The 11,509-nt window shown below is 54.4% G+C and overlaps 1 protein-coding gene across 3 annotated transcripts in view; it reads left to right on the top strand.

Annotated features, from left to right (window-relative positions):
- The window catches only part of PRKCZ (protein kinase C zeta), a 145,645-nt gene that overhangs the window by 107,274 nt on the left and 26,862 nt on the right, over positions 1-11,509 (top strand). For all 3 annotated transcript variants that reach the window (XM_023215135.2, XM_023215136.2, XM_023215137.2), the window contains one exon: positions 1,700-1,797. In XM_023215135.2, the coding sequence (XP_023070903.1) occupies positions 1,700-1,797 (98 nt within the window). The remainder of the gene's footprint in view (positions 1-1,699; positions 1,798-11,509) is intronic.

The raw sequence follows: 11,509 nt of genomic DNA, 5'->3' as shown, positions 1-11,509 counted from the left end.
TGGGGTGGATGGTGACGATGATGACGGTGATAGTGACAGTGACGATGGGGTGGAGGTGGGGTGGATGGTGACAATGATGACAGTGGTGACAATGATGACAGTGATGGTGACAGTGACCATGGTTGGGGGGTAGAGGTGGGGCGGATGGCGACAATGATGACAGTGGTGGTGATGATGACAGTGACGATGGTGGTGGTGGTGGTGGTAGAGGTGGGGTGGATGGTGACGATGACGGTGATGGTGACGGTGACGATGGTGGTGGTGGTGGTGGTAGAGGTGGGGCAGATGGCAACGATGATGACTGGTGGTGATGGTGACAGTGACGGTGGTGGTGGTGGTGGTAGAGGTGGGGTGGATGGTGACGATGACGGTGGTGATGGTGATGGTGACGACGGTGGTGGTGGTGGTGGTAGAGGTGGGGTGGATGGTGATGATGATGACGGTGGTCATGCTGACAGTGACGATGTGGTGGTGGTGGTGGTAGAGGTGGGGTGGATGGCGACGATGATGACGGTGGTGGTGATGGTGACAGTGACGGTGGTGGTGGTGGTAGAGGTGGGGTGGATGGTGACAATGACGACAGTGGTGATGGTGATGGTGGTGGTGGTGGTAGAGGTGGGGTGGATGGTGACAATGATGACGGTGGTGATGGTGACGGTGATGATGGTGGTGGTAGAGGTGGGGTGGATGGTGACAATGATGACGGTGGTGATGGTGACGGTGACGATGTGGTAGTGGTGGTAGAGGTGGGGTGGATGGTGACAATGATGACGGTGGTGATGGTGACGGTGGTGGTGGTGGTGGTAGAGGTGGGGTGGATGGTGACAATGATGACGGTGGTGATGGTGACGGTGGTGGTGGTGGTGGTAGAGGTGGGGTGGATGGTGACAATGACGACGGTGGTGATGGTGACGGTGACGGTGGTGGTGGTGGTAGAGGTGGGGCGGATGGCGACGATGACAGTGGTGGTGATGGTGACGGTGACGGTGGTGGTGGTGGTAGAGGTGGGGCGGATGGCGACGATGACAGTGGTGGTGATGGTGACGGTGATGGTGGTGGTGGTGGTAGAGGTGGGGTGGATGGTGACAGTGATGACGGTGATGGTGACGGTGACGTGGTGGTGGTAGAGGTGGGGTGGATGGTGACGGTGGTGATGGTGATGGTGACAATGTGGTAGTGGTGGTAGAGGTGGGGTGATGGTGACAATGATGACGGTGGTGATGTTGATGGTGATGGTGGTGGTGGTGGTGGTTGTGGTGGTAGAGGTGGGGCAGATGGCAACGATGACAGTGGTGGTGATGGTGACAGTGACGGTGGTGGTGGTAGAGGTGGGGTGGATGGTGACAATGACGACGGTGGTGATGGTGACGGTGACGGTGGTGGTGGTGGTAGAGGTGGGGCGGATGGCGACGATGACAGTGGTGGTGATGGTGACAGTGATGGTGGTGGTGGTGGTAGAGGTGGGGTGGATGGTGATGACGGTGATGGTGACAGTGACGATGGTGGTGGTGGTGGTGGTAGAGGTGGGGTGGATGGTGACAGTGGTGGTGATGCAGTTCCTAATGGGTGTTTTCTTTTCCTTTCTGCATTATCTTCCTGAAAGCAGAGGAGAGAGACTCCTCCCTTGCCTCCCCCTTGCCCAGGATGTCTGTGAGGAGCATTCAGGAGCCTCATTACCACTCCCTGGTTTCTATTTCAGGATATTGACTGGGTACAGACAGAGAAGCACGTGTTTGAGCAGGCATCCAGCAACCCCTTCCTGGTCGGATTACACTCCTGCTTCCAGACGACAAGTCGGTAAGAAAAAGAAGGATGTTTCTGATACTGCGCTGATCTGATTTCAGATTTGAACTGCACAAAAGCTAAAGTCTGGTGTGATGTGTCAACTGTTACCTGTAAGGTTCTCCCAGTTGCTGTAGGGGTGTTTTCAGGTCAGCAGACTCTCTTTGTTCTCCTTGGTTGGTGTCATATTAAGTACATTTCATGATCTGAGCTTAAGTTATTTAATTCGGTTTATGAAATACTTACTGGAGGTGTACCACTCAGTGCAGGCATTGGGTCAGGTGCTGGGGCTATGAAAGTAAGCAAGAGAGGTGGATTTCTGTGCTTATTAAAGTACATACAGCTTCACCTTCAAGCTTTATATATGTTGGAATTCTGTGGCTTTGAATACGTTTGAAAGTTGGTGATCTAGGACATTAAATGTATGCTCTGTTTAAAATTCTGGGGGCCAGTTGCCTTTGACCTACCTGATTTGTTTATTTGAAGAGTTGTTGAGTATGTTCTGCGTCGAGTCCTGAAGCCCATCCCCAGGTTCGACGACTGGCTAGGAGGACTCCTGGGATCAGTCATATGGCTGCACTTGGGGCCACAGCTGGCCTACTACACTGGAGGAATAAGGGAGACTTGGCCAAGGAAAAAGGCACATGGGGAAAATTCCGGAAGAAACCAGTCACGAGCTCCCAAGGGCCCTCTCCCAGTTCCTCCAGCAATGAATTGTGACAACTCAGGGTTTTTGTCAAGGGCTGGTCCTGCAGGCTGCACACGAACCAAGATTCTAGACTCCCAGCAGAGAGCAGCTGTTCAGCATCGCATTGGTCAGGGTTCTCCTGAGAAATAGAACCGGGAGCGTGTGTGTGTGTGTGTGTGTGTGTGTGTGTGTGTGTATGTTGATTTATTATAAGATACTGGTTCATGGGATTATGGAGGCTGAGAAATCCTACAATCCGCCATCTGCAGGCTGGAGGCCCAGGAGAGCCAGTGGTGCAGCTTAAAGGCCTGAGAGCCAGGAGCTGATGAGGTCGATTCCAGTCCGGGTCTGAAGGCCTCAGAGCCAGGAGCAAGGGGGCCAGAAAGTGGATAGCTCGGTAGTCAGGGAAACACAGCCTTCTTCCTCTTTCTTGTTCTCTTCACGCCCCCAGGGGCCTGGACGATGCTAGTCTACTTCAGGGAGGGCCGTCTGCTTATTATTCCAGAAGCACCCTCACAAGCATGCCCAGAAGTCATGTGTAGCCAGCTATCAGGGCATCCCGATCCCGTGCCCAGTCAAGGTGACCGTTGAATTCACCGTCAGGAACATGAGGCATCCTGGTCAGGCACACACAGTTGGGGCACAGCTTTTTTTTTTTAATGTGTTCTTCTTGTTTTTGAGATGGAGTCTCACTCTATCACCCTGGCTGGAGTGCAGTGGCACCATCTCGGCTCACTGCAGTCACCGCCTCCTGGGTTCACGCGATTCTCCTGCCTCATCCTCCCAAGTAGCTGGGATTACAGGCACCTGCCACCACACCTGGCTAATTTTTGTATTTTTAGTAGCGACAGAGGTTTCACTGTGTTGGCCAGGAGGGTCTTGAACTCCTGACCTCAAGCCATCTGCCTTCTGCAGCCTCCCAAAGGGCTGGGATTACAGGCATGAGCCACTGTGCCCAGCCTCCAGAGTGTTGTTTTTTTTTTAAATAAAATAAAGATCGGGTCTTGCTCTGTCACCCAGGCTGGTCTCAAACTCCTGGGCTCCCACCTAAGCCTCCCAAAGTGCTGGGCTGGGATTACAGGCGTCCACCACTCTGCCTGGTGGTCATGCAGAAGCATTTTATATCCGTGTAGGGAACCGTTGGCAGTTCACATTCCCAGCCCCAGCTCTGGGCCAGCTTTGCGGGCCGGGCTTCCTGAGCACAGCGGTCCCAGGCCCTGGGTGCGACTCTCTGCTGCCCGGTTCTAAGCTGCACGTCTGGCTGCTTGCGCTCCTCCACTGCACTCGGCTCTCCTGACCTCAGGGTCCCGTTCTTGCCTGTGCTCGGCAGCCACCCGTCTGCCTGTCGGAAGGGCTGTTCCCCGACCTGCTGTGCCTGCGGTGCTGCCCTGGTCAAGGGTTGCTGTTTTCTGCCTGCGTCCGCCGCCTCTGTGTGCTTCACGGTCCCCCGCCCTCCCCACCTGACCCCAGGGCTCCACAGTGTCGGCTTCCCCATGTTGGGCCTGAGCCATATTTGAGAAGCACGGATCTCAAGTTCTCAAGTGTCTTTCTCCTGCCTCAGAGCTCCTCTGATTCCTCCCCAGTTGATTTTGGGTTAAGTTCCAAGCTTCCTGTGCGTGTGGACGAGGCTTGTAGTGACCAGGCCCCAGTGCCCCATTGCAGGCCCCAGTGTGGCGCCCCCGCCCGCAGCACCCGCGCCTGACAGCTCTGTCCCCTTTCCTCCTGTTGCCCTGCTTCCCAGAGCGAGTCAGTGCCTCCCTTTGTGCGTTCCCATCCGCTTTTCCAGGCCTCTGTCCACCCCAACTGCCATCCCTTGCGATTTCGGAATACGCGTAGGGAAGGCAGCCCAGCGCCCCTACACTTCCTGAATGGTGAGGTTCCAAGAAGGGTTTTGTTTGGCTTTGGTTCGTCTTCCCGTGTGAACTTGTAGGGATGTAGATGTGAAAGGGGTCCGATACGCCACCTTCCTTCGCCGAGTGGCCCAAAGCACAGCCTCCTCTGACCTTGTGTCTTTGGACTCTTCTCCCAAGTCACGGGTTCCCAGCTGCGTCAACCCGAACTTAAAGAATTGTCATCTGTGGGGAGTCTGTGGGATCCCCGCAGCGGCACCACTCACTGTCCTGTGGGAGCGTTTGGCATTCACATACGGGAAGAGTCCCTATGCATGTCTAAGTTTTTTGCCTTTTTTTTTTTTTGAGGCGGAGTCTCGCTCTGTCGCCCAGGCTGGAGTGCAGTGGCGCGATCTCAGCTCACTGCAAGCTCCGCCTCCCAGGTTCACACCTCTCCTGCCTCAGCCTCCCGAGTAGCTGGGACCACAGGCGCAGGCGCCGCCACCACGCCCGGCTAATTTTTTGTATTTTTAGTAGAGACGGGGTTTCACCGTGTTTGCCAGGATGGCCTCGATCTCCTGACCTCGTGATCCACCCACCTCGTTCTCCCAAATTGCCGGGATTACAGGCGTGAGCCACCGCGCCCAACTGTCTGTTTTTGTTAGCTGAATCTGTCAGTGACTTCCAGAGTATCTGACATACGGTTGGTCAGGATCGCAAGTGTCGCCCCGGCTGTTGGGAGCCTGCTTTAGCCCCAAGGTCAGCTGTAGACCTGTCTCTCCCATGAGAAGTGAACTCCCGAAGAGTGGGGCCGTGCTGTCTGTTTTCCAGTCCCCAGCACGTGGTTGACACCTGGCACTTAGCAGCAGTGGTATTAGATGACAATCTCTTAAAAAAGAAAGTGACATCGTTTGTCATACAAATAGGAGATGGACATGTGTCAGATTGTATGTGACTCTAGTGAACCTGAAGACTAGTAAGATGTTCCAGCTGCTCAAAGGAGACTTCAGAGTCCGCACAGACACGGGCGATCAGGGCGCTGAGGCAGAGTTACAGAGAGAAACAGAACTGGCGTGGGGGCCAGCGGGAATCCATCGCCCTTCACGGACCGGCTTCGTTTGCTCGTCTGCCTTGCTTGCACTGCTGTCGGCTGCGTGCATCTTACCAAGTTGGAAAGATGAAACCCCAGAAGACCCCACAGAAACAGATAACCGAGAAGAGCGTGTGTGCGACAGCTCTGAAGCCTCTTGCCGTTTTTCCTGACGGCAACACAGCCAAGGTCCGGGCGCACATGCCTGTCAGCTCTGCAGCTCCACTCCACGTGGCCCTCGGCACCCGCGTTTCCTCCCTGGAAACAGAGAACAGCAGGGATGCCTGTGCCCTGTCCCCTGTCCCCTGCAGCTGCTGTGAGGATTGGTAAAGCTGGGACTCAGCCATTTACAGCAAGGCAGGCGCATGGGAACCCACTCCCTCATCGAGAGGCCTTTCTTCTGGTTGGCACGGTGTCTTTGAACGAATAGACAGGTAGCGTCATGCATGAGCTCCGGGTTGAGAGGAGGACTGGCAGCTGCCTCAGTCCAGTAGCTGGGGGGCTGTGAAACCTGCCTGCAAATCCTCACCGACTGCACAGCACCAGACAGCCACATGAAGCAAAGCCAACGTCGGCAAGGCGGCCACGCGTCCGGGTGGCGGAAAAGTCTGGCCTGGCCCAGGTGGGTGTGCTCGGCTGCACCACCTCTGCTCCCTGGTCACTGGAGGTGACTGCAGGTTTTACAGGGACTTTCTCTTTGTGTGTTGGTTCTGCTGGAACGTCCAGCTGAGGTTTCGCGTGGGCCTCTTGCTGAGGGCCAGGTGAGTGACACGTAGAACAGGACACCCGTTCGCTCTGGGCAGCCTCACAGCTCCCAGGCCACATCCAGGGGAAACCTGGCAAATGAAACTACAGAGGTTTCCTCGCACGTTTGGTTCCAATAAAGGGTCTGTGAGTGGGGAAGAATCAGAATCACTTTCTTTCCACGCCCAATCTCGTTGTGCCTCTTCTGGCTGGCCATGTTCGTGTCCACTGGGTGGCTACAGGGAATCCCTGAATGTTACAGTTCAACATTAATCTCACCTCGTGTGTACAGGTGGAGAGAAACAATTCATTCGCATTTTTAAGATACAATGAACACCTGCTTTATGGAGAAACCATACCCTGTATCTACACAGACAGCCCACCTTTTCCAAACAGGAGCCAAAGTTACGTGAGCCATAAAATCTCCAATACGAGAAATCGCTTCAGTTTAAGCTATTTCAGGAAAACCAGGTAACTAGAGATTTAGCTGAAACGACTACTTTCAGCGTCCCCCGCGCCATTCAACTGGAGTCTGAGGACACTTTCTCACTAAGGCACAGTGATCTCAGACGGTAGGTGAGCAAACTACCCTTAAAATACGCCCGTTCACTCGCTGTTCTAAAATAAAACCTCTTACTGTTTGCCACGGTTGATTATTTTACATTCATTCACACTCAGAATGTGTTTCTTTAAAAAGAACAAACACACACCCTTGCTTATCTGTGGAAGCATTTCTCAGGCTGTGCACTGACTTAGACACTTGAGTAAGTTCTTCTTGGTCAAAGTGACTTCTAGATGTGAAGAGCATTTCGCCCAGCCCTGTGTGTGTGTGTGTGTGTGTGTGTTTATCAATTATGCTTTGAAACCTGCCCGAAGCTCTGGAGAGGGAGACAGCTTTACTAACAGCAGAGAGTGACGTCCCCGGAATCGTCACCAGCGTCAGGAGGCACCCGGAGAGGGCCCGCAGGGAGCAGAGTGGGACTGCGTGGAGAGAAGGGGGCAGGCGGGGGTTGGGTCACATAGGAGGGGCTCATAGGGGACAGGCCTGTGGGAAGGGCAAGGGCAATGGTGTGTGTCAGGGACGGAAGAGAACCAGGCCTGAAGGTGCCAGGCGCTTTAGAAGCTGGACTTGGCCAAGGGGCCCCGGGATGTGGAGGCCCCGGGGATTGTCAGTGCAGTGTTGGTGTTGGGCAGGCACTGGTGTGGGGAGTAGGGTCTGGGCCACAGAAGCCAGAGGGACCTGCTGGGCCTGTCATGGCCTGGAGGGAGGCCTTGGGGATGGGGAGGAGGGGCCCGTCCCCATGTGGGGGAGTCGCCCCGGTTCCCAGAAGTCAGGCAGTGCTGCCCAGACAGGCATAGGGCGGCGCCAGCCTGGACGTGGAGGACTCGGGGACTGGCCATGTTCGTGTCCACTGGGTGGCTACAGGGAATCCCTGAATGTTACAGTTCAACATTAGTCTCACCTCGTGTGTACAGGTGGAGAGAAACAATTCATTCGCATTTTTAAGACACAATAAACACCTGCTTTATGGAGAAACCATACCCTGTATCTACACAGACAGCCGTGGCCTGGGGTGGAGACGCCCCTGGGGGTGGTTGTGGGTGTGTGAGAAAGAGGTGAGGGTGTGACGGGATCCGACCCTGGGGTGCTGCCTCCTCAGGGCTGCAGGAGCAGCTGCCGCCATGGGGTGGGGGCAGTAGAGGGAAGGGCTCAGTGGGTGCCACAGCAGGGACAGCCTCGGCCACGACCTTGGGAAGGGCAGGTGCCTCTCAAACATGAGTCATCTCCCTTTCAAAACCCGTCCGTGTGCTGGAGTCACGAGAGCTCAGCACAGAAGGAGCAAATGCTGACTGACACCCGCAGGGCCCAGCGTGGGCGCAGCCGCCTCAGCCTTTGTTCTCCCGACACACGGTGACGGCTCAGCAGCCCCTGGTTTGCTCACTTTTCATCAGGTTGCCTAAAATGGAAAAAATGCCACCCTAAACCGTGGCACTCCCAGAGCAGGACGCTCGGGCCCGTGGCCCCCCCCCAGGCTGTGCATGGGAGAAGGGACTCTTCCCAGCATGGGGGGCCTGGCAGGAGCCAGGGGTTTGGTTTGCCTTTTGCATTGCGAGGGCGTCCCGCAGTCTTCGGGACACTGTGGACAGCTGCACATGAACCATCCCAGAGCCCTGGGCAGTCCGGGGCCCTCGGGGACCCCAGCACATACCTGCAGCGCACAGGGGGTCCTGCTGTTTCCTGATGTGGCGTCGCAGGCCACGCGGCGCTGTGCAGAACATGGGAGAAAGGGGTGCGTTGTTTGTTTCTAATCGGGAGGCACCGGCCTCTCTTAGAACAGGTCGGGGGCTGGGTGTCGTTGCCATTCGGGCTCATGTTAGGACCAGGGGACCTCCACTGCCAGGCTTGGGGATGATTTTGCCAGTAGTGAGCAGAGACGAGGTCATGGCGTCTCCTCCTGTCCATCCAGACCTGAACGTCCCATGCCACTGTGCCCTGCGTGGTCCCCAGGGTGGGCAGGGATGGGCTGACGGCCCTGGAGCCGCACTCTCCATGCAGACCTGAACGTCTCATGCCACTGTGCCCTGCGTGATTCCCAGGGTGGGCAGGGATGGGCTGACGGCCCTGGAGCCGCACTCTCCATGCAGACCTGAACGTCTCATGCCACTGTGCCCTGCGTGGTTCCCAGGGTGGGCAGGGATGGGCTGACGGCCCTAGAGCTGCCTGGGGTCTCCTTAGTTGAAGGAACTTTTGGGACCAGTCCTGAAATTGTGCCTTTGCTGCTTAACTACTAGATGACGACAGAGACCACATGAAAGAAGAGCCTCTTTCTAAACCTGTATCCCATTTTAACACGCAGGAAAGAACCTTCGTCCACACCCCAAATACCCTGGACTAACCAGCGTCACTATCTGGACGGTGTTGCCTCTTGTTTTTCCTTTTCTCGTGTTTATTTTTCCATGTGGACTTTATAATCAACCTGTCTGCCTCCAGAAAGAAAAATAAACTGGCATTTTCTTTTCTTTTCCTTTTTTCTTTCTTCTTTTTTTTGGGGGGGGTGGGGACGGGGTCTTGCTCTGTCACCCAGGCTGGAATGCAGTGGCACAATCTTGGCTCACTTCAACCTCCACCCCCTGGGGTCAAGCAGTTCTCATGCCTCAACCCCCCGAGTAGCTGGGATTACAGGCCCCTGCCACCACACCCAGCTAATCTTTGTATTTTTAGTAGAGATGGAGTTTCGCTGTTGGCCAGGCTGGTCTCAAACTCCCGACCTCAAGTGATCCGCCTGCCTCAGCCTCTCAAAGGTCTGGAATTACAGGTGTGAGCCACCGCGCCTGGCCCAAAACTGGCATTTTCTTTTTTTTTTTTGAGACGGAGTCTCGCTCTGTTGCCCGGGCTGGAGTGCAGTGGCCGGATCTCAGCTCACTGCAAGCTCTGCCTCCCGGGTTCACGCCATTCTCCTGCCTTAGCCTCCCGAGTAGCTGGGACTACAGGCGCCCGCCATCTCTCCCGGCTAGATTTTTGTATTTTTTAGTAGAGACGGGGTTTCACCGTGTTAGCCAGGATGGTCTCGATCTCCTGACCTTGTGATTCACCCGTCTCGGCCTCCCAAAGTGCTGGGATTACAGGCTTGAGCCACCGCGCCCGGTGAAACTGGCATTTTCATTGGGATTTGTTAAGTTTACACATTACCTGGGGAGAAACTGACATCCTTCTAGTGTTGGATCTTCCCATTCAGGAACCCGGTTTACCTTTTCATTCACTCAAATCCTCTTTCTGGAGACTCTTGAAGTCTTCATGTCGTTTTCTTCACTTCTATGTCTTCTTCTTCTTCTTCTTCTTCTTCTTCTTCTTCTTCTTCTTCTTCTTCTTCTTCTTAATATTATTATTATTATTATTATTATTATTATTATTATTATTATTATTATTATTGGAGATAGGGGTCTTGCTATGTTGCCTAGTCCAGTCTCAAACTCCTGGGCTCAAGCAATTCTCCCTCCTCAGCTTCCCAAAGTGCTGGGGTTTCAGGCGTGAGCCATGGTGTCCGGCCACTTCCTTGTTTAATTTTGTCTTGAGTATTTCATCCATTGTTTCTGTTATAAACGAGGTCTTTTTCTTCCCTCAGAGCATCCAGCAGCAGGCAGCTTGGTCTCTGCGTGGTAATTGTGGGCCCCATGGCTTCTGAGTTCTCTTCCTTATAGTAACTTTCAGGTGGTTTTCTGGGGCTTTGGATGCACAGGGTTAACATCTCCAGGTGGGGCAGCATCACCCACCTCAGCTGCTGCACCCAGGTTGTGCTGCCTCTGTTCATCCTCCTCTCTGATGACAGTGGCCAGCACCTGCCTCACTGGGGTGACGTCGACAGCAGGCAGCCCTGTCCTATTTCTGACCACAGCTGGAACACTTTGCACCGGAAGGACAGTGCCATCCTCAAGGCAGAACCGAACTATTTTCCCATCTCAGACAGGCAGCATTTGCCCTGGCATGGGCAAAGCGTGTTGGGAGGGCCACAGGGGAGAGGAGAGACAGGGCCTCTGCCTGCAGCCACCAGATTGGGTTCTGGAACCCATAGAGGAGGTGCCCCTGCCTGAGCTGTTGGAGATGGGAATGGACCCTCCCAGTTCCTGGGCCCGTCATCTGGTCTCTGAGGACACCTTCTGCTTAGCCCCAGCCACTGGGAGAAGGTTCTAGAAAGGCTGAGCGGCAGCGTGAGGCTGAGAGAAGATGACTGAGAACTGCATATAGTGGTGTGACTTGTCCTGTTAAGGGACTTTCTATCCATTTCTATTTTGCTATCCAGAAAAAACACTGAAAGTTGTTCAAAGGCCTCCTCGCCATTTGTGGAGATCATGGTTAATGATTTTTACTCCTTAGGGCCTCCCAGAATGAATGGTGTCATCGTAATGTAGCTGCTGATATTGAACCATCCTTAGATTCCTGGGGAAACCTTCGCCCTGTCTTAGTGTGTTACTTTGTTAATGTGCTTCTGAATTCAATTTGCTGATATTTTATTTAGGATTGTTTTTGTTGTTGGTATTCATACTGTTTTAATTTAGAATATTTAGGACAGAGAGCTACTGCCCCAGTGATCAAGAGAGACACAGGATGGAAACACAACTTTTATCACCTACAGGCCTTGGGGATATGCAACCTGCTGGGGGAGGCCAGGGAGTGTAAAGAGAGACAGGGACCCCTGGGCCAACCCTTTATTGGGTCCAGGGTGTTCTGCACACAGGTTTCCAATGGGAAGTTTTAACTGGTGGACTTAAAGCAAGCAGGCCTGAGCCCCGTGGGGCCGCGCTGTGACTGTGGTGGGACTGTGGGGGCTCTGCGGTGTGGCCATGCTGTGACTGTGGGGGGACTCCACGGTGGGGCCG

The sequence above is a fragment of the Piliocolobus tephrosceles genome, chromosome 1 (assembly GCF_002776525.5).
Source record: "Piliocolobus tephrosceles isolate RC106 chromosome 1, ASM277652v3, whole genome shotgun sequence".
NCBI lineage: Eukaryota > Metazoa > Chordata > Mammalia > Primates > Cercopithecidae > Piliocolobus > Piliocolobus tephrosceles.
The sequence above is the reverse complement of the archived record's forward strand: the minus strand, read 5'-3'. Positions and strand labels throughout refer to the sequence as shown.